The sequence below is a fragment of the Paroedura picta genome, chromosome 3 (assembly GCF_049243985.1).
Source record: "Paroedura picta isolate Pp20150507F chromosome 3, Ppicta_v3.0, whole genome shotgun sequence".
Classification (NCBI taxonomy): Eukaryota; Metazoa; Chordata; class Lepidosauria; order Squamata; family Gekkonidae; genus Paroedura; species Paroedura picta.
Window position 1 is genome coordinate 64,033,567 of NC_135371.1, and position 16,585 is coordinate 64,050,151.

At 45.7% G+C, this 16,585-nt stretch overlaps 1 protein-coding gene across 3 annotated transcripts in view; it reads left to right on the plus strand.

Moving 5' to 3' along the window:
• The window catches only part of MST1R (macrophage stimulating 1 receptor), a 110,692-nt gene that overhangs the window by 82,347 nt on the left and 11,760 nt on the right, over positions 1–16,585 (plus strand). For all 3 annotated transcript variants that reach the window (XM_077326037.1, XM_077326039.1, XM_077326038.1), the window contains exons 16-17: positions 13,119–13,199; positions 14,304–14,485. In XM_077326037.1, coding sequence (XP_077182152.1) covers positions 13,119–13,199; positions 14,304–14,485 — 263 coding nt within the window. The remainder of the gene's footprint in view (positions 1–13,118; positions 13,200–14,303; positions 14,486–16,585) is intronic.

Sequence of the window (16,585 nt, forward strand, 5' to 3'; positions counted from 1 at the left end):
CGCCTAGCCTCGACCAGGGCCAGGGCCTTTTCGGTCCTGGCCCCCACCTGGTGGAATGAGCTCCCGGGTGAGCTGCGGGCCCTGCGGGACCCTTCAACGTTCCGCAGGGCCTGCAAGACGGAGCTCTTCCGCCATGTCTATGGTTGAGGCTGGGGCTGCTGGGGTACATTGACTGCTCTCCCCCGGGCTTCTTGACATCGTTGACCTCCTTCTCCTCCATCCCCCCCCTTTTTAGGAATGGGGGTAGGAAGGGGATCTTATTATTGTGCTGCCATGTTGTGACATTTTTAAGTCTTTTAATGGGAGTTGTAATGGGTTTTTTAAGACATTGTAACCCACCGCGAGCCATTTGGGAGTGGCGGGAAATAAATCGAAATAATAATAATAATAATAATAATAATAATAATAATAATAATAATAATAATAATAATAATAATAATAATAATTAACTAACTCCCACCCATTTGAGAAATCCTTCCAGAGCTGTCAAGAAACCCCAGGGTTTCACAAAACTCTGGATGAAAACGCTTGGTCTAGGGCAGGGGTAGTCAAACTGCGGCCCTCCAGATGTCCATGGACTACAATTCCCAGGAGCATTCGCTGGCAGGGGGCTCCTGGGAATTGTAGTCCATGGACATCTGGAGGGCCGCAGTTTGACTACCCCTGGTCTAGGGTGTAAGAGGAAACTAGCTCCAGTTCCCAACTACCCCCCCCCACACACACAATCTAATGCAGTCTGCAACACATCTTGCAAAAGATGCCCAGAGACCCCAATACCACAGCCTGAAATGTCTACCCCCAACCATTTTTGTTTGTTTAATTATTTTTAGCATCCATTTGACACAGTTTGATGCATGTTATAGCATGATGTTTTGGCTGGTCCAAGCTTTTATTTTGGGTTTTTCTTTGCTTATGATACCTGCTTAGTGCAGAAACGTTTCTACAAGAACAGCATGAGAACAAGCTCTAGGTCATTCCTAAAGCAGGGTTGTATCTTTTGAGCTGTTCCTTCTAGCTGCCCCCTTAATACAAGCCCTATGCAGCAATTATCAAGTGGTTTTATTTAAATTCATGCCATAAAAAAAGTCCCATGTCGATTTCTACTCAAAACTTCTATGGAAGGGACAGGATATTTTTTTTTTGCCTGTAACCTTATTTCTTGAGAGGAACTATGGGATGTATTTTCCAATATGAACTAATGAATTTTGTTTCTCAGGATGGTGAATTTAAAAACCTGACTGTGACTATACAAATCCTTTTCAGGCAATGTATATGACCTCACATGCAGGACAAAAAAACTATACACAATTTTTCTATTAGCTACATAGCCTCACAGCTACAATATTTGGATTTTCAACCCTGGAGTAGAGTTTTGGTACATGTGTTCCAATGCTGTAAAGCCTCATGCTGTACCTTTTAGACAAAGTGGTGATAGTACATAGGAGTATGTGCCATGTGTGGCACATACTCCATATACACAGTCAAACATGGTGCCTAAAAATGGCTCTATTTTCATTTGTTATTTTGCATCCTGCTTTTCTCTGAGGAAGTTGGGCATTGTTTTCACCTCTGTACAGTCTCATGTGACTGGATTGAGAAATAGAGACCTTCCAGAGAACATCTACAAAGTTTGTGACTGAGGTGAGATTTGAATTGGGGAATCACATACCCTCTTTGGCTAAGGTTGGAAGTATCAGGAAACCATCCATCTGCTTTATGGGATTAAGGCAATACATACAGCTAAGGCTATCTTAGGTTAAAGTGAAGCCAGGCACTCTCCTATATTCACTTAGAGAATCCAGATCAGTAGGGGAAGGCATGAAGAATGTGTACAAGGTAAAGACTGGGAGAAGAACAACATCCCATGGCTCTAATCCCTAAGTAAGGCTTCTATTATTTGTCTAAAATGGGTTTTAGCTACTATGCTGTGTTAGCTTAAGTGATAATTTAGTTCATTTTGCTACCTTAAAGCACAATAGAGAATCTGTCAACTCGTTAAAAAGAACTTGTAACGATAGATAGCACATTTAACTGTTTATTTCTTCAAAGCAGGCAAATAAATTGCTTACCATTCCATTTCTGAGGTCCTGTTATGTAATTGGGAACAGTTACCAAGCTCTGGTCAGCCTGTTTTTATAAGCTAAACGATCCCCCAGTTCTTTCAACATTTCCGTATTTCTCATGTGTTCCTGACTTTCTGTGATCTTTGCTGCAATCTTTCAAGATCTGTTTTTATCTGAGTTTCTGGGAAAGTTGCTGGTAGAATTCCTGCCTTGTGCATATGGTCAAAATGAAGTTGTTGTTCTGTTTTGCAACGTGGCAATTTGGGGGGGGGGCATATGGAAGTCTAAATCAATGCAAATAGCACTTGCTGATCCATAAAATCCTTAACATAATGTTCTACTTCAGAGTGTTTCTGTGATTAGCCATGTGGCAAAACAGAACACACAAACAGGTAGTTGGGGGGGGGGGATGTAGAATTCAAACAGTGAGAAGTGCTCTTCCAGCTAGGCTAGGGAGAGGCATTCCCCTGCAGGTGTGCAGAATGATGGTACAGATGAGAGTTTTGCTCAGCATAGCAGCCCCCTTGCTCTATCCCAAAAGGTGGCAGTCAAGCTGAGTCAGGCTCATGTCAAGACTGGAAGGTAGAAGGACAGCTGTAAGTCAGCAAGATCTGTTTTTTCTTGGGGGGTGGGGGAATCTTCTGCTTCTCCCTTGTACACCAGCAGCTACTGTGTCGGCTTTGATCATGTCGAGCCAGCAGATCCTTTGGCGACCACGTTTCCTTTTGATGCTGACTGGGCATTAATGATTTTTCTAATGAGTTTGATTGCATGATGTGTCCAAAGTAAGTGAGCTTTAGCCGTAATATCTTCCCTTCTACTGACATAGTTGGTTTGCTCCTCTCTAAAACGATCTTGTGGGTAACATTGGCTGTCCATGGTATTTGCAGCATTCGTCTCCAACACCGTAATTCGAAAGCATCTATTCTCATCCTCTCTTCCTTCTTAAGGGCCCAGCTTTCACATCCATAGGTTGTTATGGGGAAGACAACGGTGTTGACTAGCCAGCACTTTGTATTAAGACTGATATCCTTACTCTTCCATATTCAGTTCATGCCTAAAATTGCGTTCCAGCCCAGTGTTACTAGCCGTTAGATTTCATGGCTGCATCCACCACTTGGATTGATCATAGAGCCAAGAAAGATGAAATCATCAATACATTCAATGTTCTCGTTGTCAGTTGTGACTTTGGTGCTACTGCCAGTAGTTGTCATGATCTTGGTCTTTTTGATATTTAGGTATAGTCCCATCTTTTCACTTTCTTCTTTTAGTCTCTTTATCAGGGTCTTCAGATCATGCTCCGATTCAGCAAGGAGTGTTGTATCATCTGCATATCAGGGATTATTGATGTTATGACCTCCAATTTTGACTCCGATCATAGATACTTCCAGATTAAGCTTCTGCATGATTACCTCTGCATACAGATTAAAAAGAAAGGGTGATAAGATACACCCTTGTCTCATTGCTTGGCTGACCTTGAACGAATCAGTGTCTCCATATATTGTTCGTACTGTGGCCTCCTGGTTGGTATACAATGAACTGATGAGGTGGGTTAAGTGGGGCAACACTCCCAATTCATGTAAGATATCCCATAGCTTCTTGTGATCAGCACAGTCAAACGCTTTAGATAATCAATAAAGCATACATAGATGGCCTTTTGATATTCATGTGTTTTTTCAAGAATCCAGTGCAAATTTGCAATGTGGTTTCGGGTGCTGCAACCATGTCGAAAACCAGCCTGGACATCTGGTAGCTGAGCATCAGTGGTTGATTTGAGATGGTTCTGGATGATTTTCAATAAGAATTTATTTGCATGGGAGATCAGGGCTATAGTTCGATAGATTGAGCAGATGCGAACATCACCTTTCTTTAATAATGGGATATAAACGGACATTTTCCTGTCTATTGGCCATGTGCCAGTTTCCCAGACTTTTTGGCATAATGCTGTGTTTGTTGCTGGTGGAACAGATCTGAGTAGTTCCACTGGAATTTATCAAATGGTAGAGGAACCGACAAGAGGTTCAACCATACTGGAATTAATACTGACCAACAGGCAAGAGTTGGTGGATGAGGTGAAGGAGGTGGGGACCCTAGGGGGAAGTGATCATGTCCTCATAGAATTCCTTTTGAGATGGGGAGGCAAGCAAGGTTGTAGCCAGACGCGGATGTTGGATTTTTGCAGGGCAAGCTTTAATAAACTCAGAGACATGATGAGTGTCATACCACTGGAAGGGAAGGGAGCATGTGAAGGGTGGACGCTACTCAAACAAGAGCTATTGCATGCTCAATCAATGACTATCCCAGAAAGACGAAAACACTGCAGGAGATCTAAGAAGCCTATTTGGATGAACAAAGAATTTCAAGAGGAACTAAGAAAGAAAAGGAAAATATTCAGGAAATGGAGGGAAGGACAGAGCTCTAAAGAAGAGTACCTACAGGTTACTAGGCACTGTAGATCAGTCATCAGAAAGGCCAAAGCTGAGAGTGAGCTAAGATTGGCCAGGGAAGCCCATTGTAACAAGAAAAGATTTTTCAGTTATGTGAGGAGCAAACGTAAAGTAAAGGAGGCAATAGGCCCAGTGTTGGGTGCGGTTGGACAAATTGTAATGGAAGATACAGAGAAAGCAGAAAGGTTTAGTGCCTATTTTACATCTGTTTTTTTTCTCACAGGTCAAAGGGTTTAGGCACATCTAGAGATGGCAGTAGCCAAAGGATAGTGTCTGGGTGGCAGGTTAACATGGATAGAGAGGTTGTCGAGAGGCATTTAGCTGCACTGGATGAGTTCAAATCTCCTGGGCCGGATGAAATGCACCCGAGAGTGCTCAAAGAACTTTCCGGAGAACTTGCACAGCCCTTGTCCATCATCTTCGGGACCTCTTTAAGGACTGGAGATGTCCCGGAGGACTGGAAGAGAGCAAACGTTATTCCGATCTTCAAAAAAGGGAAGAAGGATGACCCGGGAAACTACAGACCAGTAAGTCGGACCTCTGTTGTGGGGAAGATAATGGAGCAGATATTAAAGGGAGTGATCTGCAAACATCTGGAGGACAATTTGGTGATCCAAAGAAGTCAGCATGGACTAGTCTCCAACAGGTCCTGCCAGACCAATTTGGTTTCCTTTTTTGACCAAGTAACAGGTTTGCTGGATCGTGGAAATTCGGTTGATGTCGTTTACTTGGATTTTAGTAAAGCTTTCGACAAGGTTCCCCATGATGTTCTGATGGATAAGTTGAAGGACTGCAATCTGGATTTTCAGATAGTTAGGTGGATAGGGAATTGGTTAGAGAACCGCACTCAAAGAGTCGTTGTCAATTGTGTTTCATCAGACTGGAGGGAGGTGAGTAACGCGGTACCTCAGGGCTCAGTGCTCGGCCCGGTACTTTTTAACATATTTATTCATGATCTAGATGAGGGGGTGGAGGGACTACTCATCAAGTTTGCCGATGACACCAAATTGGGAGGACTGGCAAATACTTCGGAAGATAGAGACAGAGTTCAACGAGATCTGAACACAATGGAAAAATGGGCAAATGAGAACAAGATGCAATTTAATGAAGATAAGTGTAAAGTTCTGCATCTGGGTGAGAAAAATGAAAAGCATGCCTACTGGATGGGGGGATACGCTTCTAGGTAACACTGTGTGTGAACGAAACCTTGGGGTACTTGTGGATTGTAAACTAAACATGAGCAGCCAGTGTGATGCAGCGGTAAAAAAGGTGAATGCCATTTTGGGCTGTATCAACAGGGACATCACATCAAAATCACCAGATGTCATAGTCCCATTGTATACAGCACTGGTCAGACCACACCTGGAGTACTGTGTGCAGTTCTGGAGGCCTCACTTCAAGAAGGACGTAGATAAAATTGAAAGGGTACAGAGGAGAGCGATGAAGATGATCTGGGGCCAAGGGACCAAGCCCTATGAAGATAGGTTGAGGGACCTGGGAATGTTCAGCCTGGAGAAAAGAAGGTTGAGAGGGGACATGATAGCCCTCTTTAAGTATTTGAAAGGTTGTCAGTTGGAGGAGGGCAGGATGCTGTTTCTGTTTGCTGCAGAGGAGAGGACATGCAGTAATGGGTTTAAACTACAACGATATAGGCTAGATATCAGGAAAAAGTTTTTCACAGTCAGAGTAGTTCAGCAGTGGAATAGGCTGCCTAAGGAGGTGGTGAGCTCCCCCTCACTGGCAGTCTTCAAGCAAAGGTTTTCTTGGATGCTTTAGGATGCTTAGGGCTGATCCTGTGTTGAGCAGGGGGTTGGAGTAGATGACCTGTATGGCCCCTTCCAACTTCATGGTTGTATGATTCTATGAATGTTATCTATGCCAGGAGCCTTATTATTTGGGAGCTTCTTCTTCCAGTATAGGCTGGAAGGCACCTTGGTGTTTGCATATAATTTTTCTGCATATTGTTGCCATTGATCCTTGATGTTGGTTTGGTCAGTCAAGTCAAGCACATCTAGAGCAGCCCTTATTTTAGCCCCTGACTCCCATGCAGAACTAATAGCAGCTCCATGGGGTGAAATGATATTGCCATTGAAACCGATGCTCATACCAACCTCCACTATACCTTTTGAAGAAAGGTACAGTTTAGTATTACTTCTTCGGAGTGGAGGCAAATGACATCATTTTTTCTTGCACATGAAGCATGTATTTTACAGCACATTCTTCCAAATCTGACCCATTATTTTTAGCCCTTTTCCAGGAACAAATTGCCCTTTGCGACGTGCAACAAGATGATATTTAATTAAATTTGATACTGATATCTTTTCATTGGTGCAATCCTTTTGTTCCTGTTTTTGTCCTTTTTACCTTGTCGCAGAAACCTTACTACCATTCCCTGCCATTCTTGTAATGAATTTTTAGACACGTAAAATGATATTGCAAGTAATAAAAAAGTAATTTCAGTATTACATCGATTTACACTGCTGATGTTATTCCTCTTCATGATCATTTATAATGTGTTAATGCAGCTAAATTCTTCTGCAGTCTAGTGATTACAGAGTAAATTAATCTCAGGGAGGGGGGAAATGTCAGCAACGGTGGGCACCCACATGTAGTCATCCTGGCAAAGTTGAATCTCAGGAGTGAAACTGGCTTAGTGGCAGTAAGGATCTAGTGCAGGCATGGAATGGCCTGCTTTTTCCATGGACTAAATTCTTCAAATCATTCATGGTAGCATCTACAGCTGGCTTGTTTCGCTGAGGGTAGGAAATCAAACCTTCAAAGTGATCCATGTGACGTGACTAGACTTCTGCAACTCGCTGTACACAGGCCTGCCCTTAACCTTGATCCAGAAACTGCAACTGGTCCAGAATGCTGCGGCCAGGATCCTCACAGCAACATCATGGAGGTCCCACATTTGGCCCACCCTTCAACAACTGCACTGGCTTCCAGTCGAATTCTGGATCAGGCTTAAGGTTCTGGTAATCACCTTTAAGGTCATCCACAGTCTGGACCCAGTGTACCTAAGGGATCCCCTCTCTGCCTACACCCCTCAGAGTGCCTTACGCTCTGCTACTACCAACTGCCTAGTGATCCCTGACCACAGGGAAGCTCGCTTGACATCAAACAAGGCCAGAGCTTTCTCCATCCTGGCCCCCACCTGGTGGAATGAGCTCCCAGAGGAGATCAGAGCCCTAGCAGGACTTAAATAGTTCCATAGGGCCTGCAAAAAGGAGTTCTTCCGAGAGGCTTTTAATTGAAGTTAACCTGAATTCAATCACTTCCCATTGGCCCCTGAGCCCGCCTCCCATGAGAACCACCGACGTGTCCATCCTACAGAGCCGTCAGTATGTTACAGTTAAAATTGGATGTTCTCACCATGTTTGTTCCATTATGTTACTGTTCTCCTGTTTTGACTCATTCACTATTGTTCAATTTATCATGTTATCTGTACTGTTTTTTATTCCAGTTCCATGTTAACTGCCCTGAGCCTCAGGGGAGGGCGGCATAGAAATATAATAAATAAATAATGCTCACTTAAAGAAAAAAGAAATGCCTTGTACATAGAAAACTAGCACATGAACGAAAAAGCCACGAAAGAACTTTCTTTTTGATGTGCTAGCTTGGTATATAAAGGAGGTGTTATTGTTTTTTGTGGAGATGCTGAAACACCCACAATCTAAAGTGGTAGAGTCCATAAACAATATGCCTGGGGCTGCAGATCATGTTTGCTTGAGCATGCCTTGTACAACTTGTGTTAGTCTCCCAGAACAACAAAACTAGACAGGAGATAATTTTGTCAGACTGTCTAATGTTGAATTACTCTGCATGCAAGCGTTGGGGTGACACACTAGTCTTTTTCATGTCCAGGAGTTAAAAAAAGAAATTTAAAGAGCCACACGTTGGATGCCTACAAGGAGTTACAGTGGTGGGGAAAGCCAGCAATGCTGTTACCAATTAATTTCACTAAGACCAACATCCTTGTCTTCTCCAAAAGATACACAAAGCATTTATGGCAGATAGGCAATTATGACATGGGATAAGGAAAAGCATTCTGATATTTAGGAGTAGTATTCCTAGCAGCTAGCTCGTGGACGTCACACTTCACACAACTAACTGACCAGGCTCAAAGAACGTCTGCAGCAACCTTAATATTTTATATTACAAAAGGGGGCTCACATATTCCTTATGCCTTGAAAATATTCCAAGGAAAGGTGACACCGCAGGTTATATACGGTGCATGGGTTTTCGTGTGCCGTGATTATCCACAATTGGAAGCAATGCAATCTGAATTCCTTAGATCCGTGTTTGGAGTGCCTCGCTGTATATCTAGTGCCTTCCTTAGGTTGGAAGAAGGACTAGAAGTGCTAGAAACACTTGGAACTTCAGGTTCTGTATTTTTGGCTTAGAATTTTTTTTCCCCTCCAGCTTGACTCCCGTAATTTTCTCAGATACTTACCAATCTAGAAGGTTGAGAAAGACTGAGGATAAACTCCATCAACTTGGCCTCTCTAATACGGCATTGATACAAGCCTTCAAAATGACAGAGCACAAAAGCCTTCTAATCCTGTAGCAGGGAATAGTGATAAAAACTTTTTCACATGAAGTTATTTGTATATTTAGGGTATGATGTGCCCTAAACATCATAGAGCATTTACTGTGCCCTGACATCTGCTCTGATAGAAGGGAGGTATGCATGCATTTCTTGTGCGTTTCGTTTGTCCATGTAGGTCAGGAATGGTAGAAGCCATGGATCATGTGCTCTTATAGTTTTCCAGGATATTCCGCACCCAATACCTTTTGCCAATCTTGTCTAAATTCCTAGGGAGAACAGACGGCTTGGGTGCTTGTCTTCTCCTGGCTGATAGCTCTACTGAAATCAACTTCAGTGTAGCTATTTATTGCGAAGCATCTTGCTCTGTAAGGCAGAAGAAACTGAATCCCTGCAATTTCACTGTTGTTTTTATGCATAGAGGTATATGATATTAACAGTTTTAACAGTTTTATGTGATATGAACAGCATGGCAAGCTGCAGTGAGCTTCCTGTTGGTTCCCCCTCCGGTCCTGCTGAGAGGCCAGCACCCTGGAGAGGCTGGTTCCAGCAATGCCGGGCCTCCCTCTGTTGCCTCTGCTAGGGAGAGGACACTGATGCATCCCCCATTGCCCGGTCCCGTCCACTGGAGAGGCTACTGGGGACCTCGTGCATGCCGAGCAGGTGTCCTGCCACTGAGCCACAGCCCCCACCCAGCCCTCCTTGCTGCTGCTTATTGGCAGGAGGGTAGGGAGCACATCACTCCCCAACCGGAAGAGCTCTCGCTAGCAGACTGCTCCGTGTCACCGCACTCCAAGCAGAGTGTCAGCATCACCCAAACATGTCCTTGGGGAGTTCAGGGCCATCATCTTCTTCTGCATGAGACAGTTCTCTAGCCCCGGTCTGCCATGGCCTTTTTCCATGAATGGAGGGGGGACTCTTCTGTAGCAGCGCCCATGCCCTCCCCTGGGCCATGAGCACCCAACCCAGCCCCTTCTCTGTCACCGTTCGGAGGGGGCTGGGCGGGGCTTCCTGTTTCCTTGCACCTTCTGTGACACATCCGACGGCTGTTTTTCTGCTCTTTTGGTCTGTGCACTTCACAGCTGCTGCTGAACTTATTGATGTATATCACTAGCAGTCTTCAAGCAAAGGTTGGATACACACCTTTCTTGGATGCTTTAGGACAGTGGTCCCCAAACCGCGGGCTGCGGCCCGGCGCCGGGCTGTGAAGGCCTCGGCGCCGTGCCGCGGCTCCTTCTTCCCTCTCCACCCCGAAGCGAGAAGCTCGCCAGGCCGCAAGCAAATCGGCCGCGAGCTTCTCGCTTCGGGGGGGGGGGGAGAGAAGCTTGCCGATTAGCGGCCGATTTGCTTGCGGCCCGGAGGGGCCGGGAGGGGGAGCCGCGGCTGCCGGCATGGCGGCGGCGCAAGCATGCATGTGCAGATTGCCGCGCACGCGCGTTTGCGCCCCTGCCAGGCGCAAACGCGTGTGCACGGCAGTCCGCGCACGCGCGCTTGCGACGAGGCTGACGCGCGTGCGCGGGCCCCCGGGCCGCCCGCTCCCTGGACTCTGGAGCAGCGGTCCGCAGCAAGCAGAAGCTTGCGGACCGCTGCTTTAGGATGCTTTGGGCTGATCCTTCGTTGAGCAGGGGGCTGGACTAGATGGCCTGTGTGGCCCCTTCCAACTCTATGATTCTATGATTCTAAGAAACTGCTGAGCTCCAAAGCTGGAGGAGTCGCTTCCTGCCTTGAATCCTGGCAACTGAGTGCTCTGATGCAGTTTCCCTGTAGTGCTGACTGCAGAGGTTCAGATGCAAACCTAAGCATGTGGGATGGGGGTATTTTTACCTCTCCATCCCTATGATATATGGGTTAGAATTCTTTTAGAGGAGTGGGAGGGGAGAACTGGGCTCAGGGAATATGTGCCTCAACACACACACAATCCACACCCTCCACACCCTAATCCAGCCTTTCTCAACCTTTTGAGTGTGGAAGAGCCTCTGAGATAAGTTTTCAGGCTTTGAGGGGCTCCAGAAGTGATGTCAGCTGGTCACGCCTTCCTACCATGCCCCTTGGAAGTGACATTCCACCAGAAATGACATCACCACCCACACCCTTTGCCCTCCTTTTACTCCCTCCTTCCTCCCTCCTTCACAATTACAGCAACACTGCCTCGTGTAGGCTGGAAAGGAGCTGAGAATCATAGAGTTGGAAGGGACCTTCTGGGTCATCTAGTCCAATCCTCTGCACTCGGCAGGACACTCACAACCCTATTGCTTATCTACTGTAACCTGCCACCCCCTTAAGCCTTTGTAGAATCAGCCTCTCCCTCAGATGGCTATCCAGCCTCTGTTTAAAAATTTCCTGTCAGGAACTTCTTCTGGATATTTAGATGGAATTTCTTTTGAATTAATCCATCCCATTGGTTCTGGTCCTTCCCTCTGGGGCAAGAGAGAACAACTGTGCTTGGACCCCATACCATGGCACAACCAACTCCCTCATTTTGATTTTTACCCCCATGGCCTACCCACCAAGCCCTCTGAGCAGAGGCAGCCCATTCCTTAGTTTGTGGCCAAGTACATTAAAGTAGGAGGAGAAAGGCTGTGAACACCCTCCGAATCTCCCACGGACCCCTGGTTGGGAATCCCTGCCCTAATCTCACCCACCCATACAGGACCCAGTGATCCCAAACTTGTTGCCCATTAATGTGTTTCTTGGCAGTTGCTTGCTTCCTCAGGACTTGGAGATTAAATTCAAAGAGCGTAGCATGCAGCAGATAACAACAGGAAGCTTTGAGTTGGTTCCTCCCAGTTGACTCATTGGTGAAGCATACCCGTGCCTGGCCACAGGAACAGAACTTCTTCTATCTCTGGGGTTGTGAAACTTTCCCTGTTGGTAGAGCAGGACACAAACCCTTTCTTTGGAAATCTCTTCTCCAAAGAAAAGTGCCAGACCCAGGTAGGGTTGTGCGTGACGGCATCCAAACTGGCTGTTCCAGGCTGGCGCAGCCAGCATCACACTGGGGGGTGGGGAGGCACGGGCACTGGTGCGTAACTCGGCACACACACAGGTGTGGAGCTCCATGCCTGCGTGTTGTGCACCGAGTTACGCACCGGTGTCCGTGCCCCCCCTCCCCGATGCAGCACTAGCTGCATCGGCCAGGAATGGGCAATTCAGACACAGTTCAGAGGCACACAACCCTAGTCCCAGGTTCTTCCCATCTCCTAGGAACCAGGAGAACCCAGACCCCATCTTTGCATCTTCAGGAAACACTCATTCAGAAGCAGCTTCTGTCACGTTTATCACATCCTTTGTTAGGAGGGAAGGATTTAGGGTCCCTAATCTTTTCCTTCATGATAGCATCTGCTGTTAGAAGGACGTAGAGGCCACTTGCAACATCCTTGTGTGTGTTTTTTTTTAAAGGAGGTATCCAGTTGCCCACACCAGCCTGAGGCTCCTGGAAGACAAATGAGCATCCTCAAAACTTTTTTTTTGCTCCTTGGGGAGTTACTTTTCTTCCTTCTTTAAATTTACAATCAATACTATTTCTGCTTCCTGGAGAGTCTCCTCAGTTATGCAGAACCTCTGTTGTTGTGTTGTTGACCACATTTTTGCAGGCCTGTCATGTCTGCTATTAGAAGGAGAGACGTTAGCCTGGTAAGTTCAACAGCCTTTGCAGTTTTACCTTTTTGTGGCCAGGTGCTCTCCAGAAGCAGGCACCCAAGCCCTCTTATGCCGCCTTAAAAGTTTTTGTCCTCCCTACTAATAGCTGATGCAAAAACTCTAGGAAATAGATCATGCTGAGTATACCAATTTCCTTATTGACATATGTAGGACCTTAGCAGAGCTCAGAAGCTAAACAGGGCTGACCCTGGCTAGTATTTGGATGGAAGACTCCGAAGGGTTTGGGTGGGAGTTCTTCCAAAGAACACTAGGTGTCATGGCATGGAGCCAGGAAATGGCAAACCACCTCGAAACGTCCCTTGCCTGGCTGCCAGATAATCCTCCAGTCTCTCGGCTACATCACACGCCACCTGACTTAAAAAAAATATCTTTCAATGCTGTTCTTCCTTTTCTGCCCAGGGCATTTTGGGAGTGTTTACCATGGAACATACATAGATCCATCCCAGAGACAGATACGCTGTGCTGTTAAATCCCTGAACCGTGAGTAATTCCTGTTTCCTCTCTAATGATGGCAACTATTTTTACTGGTCTGTAAAAAGAAAACCAATGAACTCCTGATGGTTATGCCTCCCCAGCCACATCACAGCAATGCCACACAGTGTGGTGCACTTTTTCTGCTGCTTTTTGAAAGCCATGTACACATGCATATATACACACATCTCTAGCACTGAAATGCACATCTTTCATGGTCATGAGCTGTTGCAGCTAGATTGGTGCATATGAAAATACAATGCAGTAGTAGTACAATCTGGCATTTTAATCATATAACAATTTCCTCCAAAAAACAGAAATCACGTCTCAAACAGGACATGAGGGAGACCTGCCTTGTTTTGCATTTTTCTGCTGCTTACTTCAGGAAATGCCATAAGGACACACTGCTAGCTTAACATGCCAGTTCCATAGAACAAATCATCAAGTGCCCCTTTTGCCATGCTGTTCCACAGAGTAGGTGGAGCTAGAGGAGAAGCACTGAAATCAGTGCAATAGTCCGTACTACTAACTAGGACATACTGGTAATGTTTCCCTTGTGAAACTCCTTGACACAGTCCCAGGCATGTTCTGGAGAAGCAGAATATTGAATGACAAAGCACAATACCAGCCTCCCAGCAGAGCCAGATATCCTTAGGTTTTTCTAGTCTTTGACTGATATGCCTTGTGTTGGCTAGCAAAGCTTCTCCATTTGAACACAGGCTTGGGTCCTATGAATGATTTCCATGAATGTTAGATTGTGCTATCAAATGCTCTTCCTCTTCCTCTAAAACTGCTGCTTGCCCAATGGTTTTCAATAACCTGTGCTCAAATGGAATTTCTGGCACAAGAGGAAGTATGTCCTTCAGCAGAGCTCATGGCCAAAACCCTGGAACCTTGAAAAACAGATGCATCCTTATGCCAACTTAATTTATATTGTTCTTTGTCTCACAGTCCCTTGTTCGCTACAGTGTTAACAGCATCCATTCAGGTCATCTGGCTGACCTGCATTCAATATCTTAATCATTTTGGTTCCTTGAGTCTTAATAGCAAATAGATCTGTTGCCTCCAAGCCTTCACACAGCCACTTCTTCTTCTTGTATCCACCTCCTCTAGGAATCACTGATTTGGAAGAGGTGGAAGAATTCTTGAAGGAAGGGATTCTGATGAAGAGCTTCCACCACCCCCATGTCCTTTCTCTCATTGGAATTACCCTCCCAAAAGAAGGACTACCACTGGTAGTGCTGCCATACATGAAACATGGAGATCTGCGGCAATTTATCCGTTCCGAGGAGAGGGTGCGTACAGCTCCCCATTTTAAACGCTCTTGCTGAGAAAATTGTTCAGACCGCTTGGTTTCTTGACACAATCCCAGACAGGTTCTGGAGTAGCAGAAATTTGTTTGTTTGTTTGTTTGTTTGTTTGTTTGTTTGTTTGTTTATTTATTTATTTATTTATTTATTTATTTATTTATTTATTTATTTATTTATTTATTTATTTATTTACGTCTCGGGGCAATTTATAACTATTCAAAAACCGGGGTCATTAAAAACAGTGATAATATTTAAAACCACGAAAGAATTCTTAAACAGTATCGTTGCCAGTCTTTGCCATTCTGTCAGCTATGTTCCCTTCTTCTGTCTAGGGTGGGAATTGTGCGGTGGGTGGCCCTTTTAGTTTTTTAATGGATTCCCCTGTCCCTTATGAAGCTTATACAAAACACACACATGTGTGCATGGGGGGGGGGCGGGTCTCAGTGAATTATAATTAACTCTCACACTGTCCCAATTGTCTTATGTTTCGCTCAGTGTATAATTTCCCACCTTGGGCCCAGTGCAGGAAGCCAGCCCTTGAGACCCTTGTTTAGCATTCCGCTGTGTAGAACAAAAGCATTCCTGTTAGCATCCTCATTCTGCACCTGTTCTGGGATTTGTATGGTATGACCTATTTTGTGACTGGTTGTTAAAGAAAGAGGGTAAAGAAAGTTGTTGGCCTGTCTTCTCTTTTCTTGTAGTTTGATTTTGCATGCAAGCCTCTTTGATACAGCAGAGCCCGACCCTTGTCCCACATAACTACAGTGTCTCTTTCCGTTTCATATGTAACAGCGGGAGCTGTTATATAATTCACTAAGGGCTAAGTGGGCAGAGAGTGGGCTTGGCCTGTGAAGCGCATCCCGATTGGGCCCTGTCTCAGACAGGTGACACCCACTCAGGACTTTGGCCCAATCATCGGGGCAACATTCTGACAGGGCCCGTCCACCCAGGAGCAATCTGGAGACATATCTGCCAGTCTGCCCCTGACCACTGCAGGGAGAGAATCAGTCAGGCTGCCAAAGGGGATGAGAACAGAAGCTTGGACAGGCTGCGCCAGCCCTTTTCACCCCAAAGCTGCCCTAACTGTCATGTCCAATTGTAACTCTCCCTCCCCCTCCCTTCAGGCCTGCTGCGAAGGAGCCTCTGACAGTCCCTGACTGAGGGGAGGGAGGCATTTCTGAGAGCAACGCAGGGGAGCCTGAGGGCATTCCTTTTGAGGGCAGGGGGGATTTCTCCTTCTGCCAAATGGCTGGCTGACAGGGAGGCCACAGAAAAGCCCCTTCTCACTTAAAATACTGTTCTGGCCGGGGGTTAGACACAGCCAAGCCATGTGTATTTCTTATTCACAGTTCTCTGCAGATTTGAGGCTTGCTGCACAGCATTATTTTGCAGACAAAACTGGATGTTTGTTTGTTTGTTTATTTATTTATTTATTATATGTTATTTATTATATGTTGTTGCAGAGGTTCTTTTTTCTCTCGTTTCATCTGCACAACAACCCTGTGCAGTAGGCCTCAAGTCTTTCAATTCAACAATAACCTGTGTGGGAGACCTTAAATATTTATTCTCCACCACAACACTGTCCAAAGTTGCCCTTTCTGCCCAGGGAGCTGATCTTTATATTCTGCAGATGAGCTGTAATTCCAGGAGCTCTCCAAGCTCCACCTGGAATTGGTTGCCATGTAATTTTCCCCTAAGAAGAGTCTCCAGTCTGATTTTCCCTTCACGTATCTGAAGACATGGCTCTTGAAAGCTCATCTGTAGCCACTATGCCACAATTCCCAAAGGTCAGTCCTCTCCCACGATCAACGAACATTCCACACCACAGGTTCTTGACACCCATCTCTCCACACCCACACCCTCATTTGCCACCACAACCTCCCACACAACACACACACTCAACCCCATGCTCTTACAGACTGGACAACTCCTCCCCTTCCTCTTCACACTGCCAAGCTCTACCACACGTTGTATTCCTGGATACCACGGGCTTTGCCCCTAGTTGTTACATATTCCTTGTGTCAGAGGCTCACCACCCTGGGGGAAGCAGTGGGACAGGTTTCTGGGTGTGGTGGATAGGAGGTG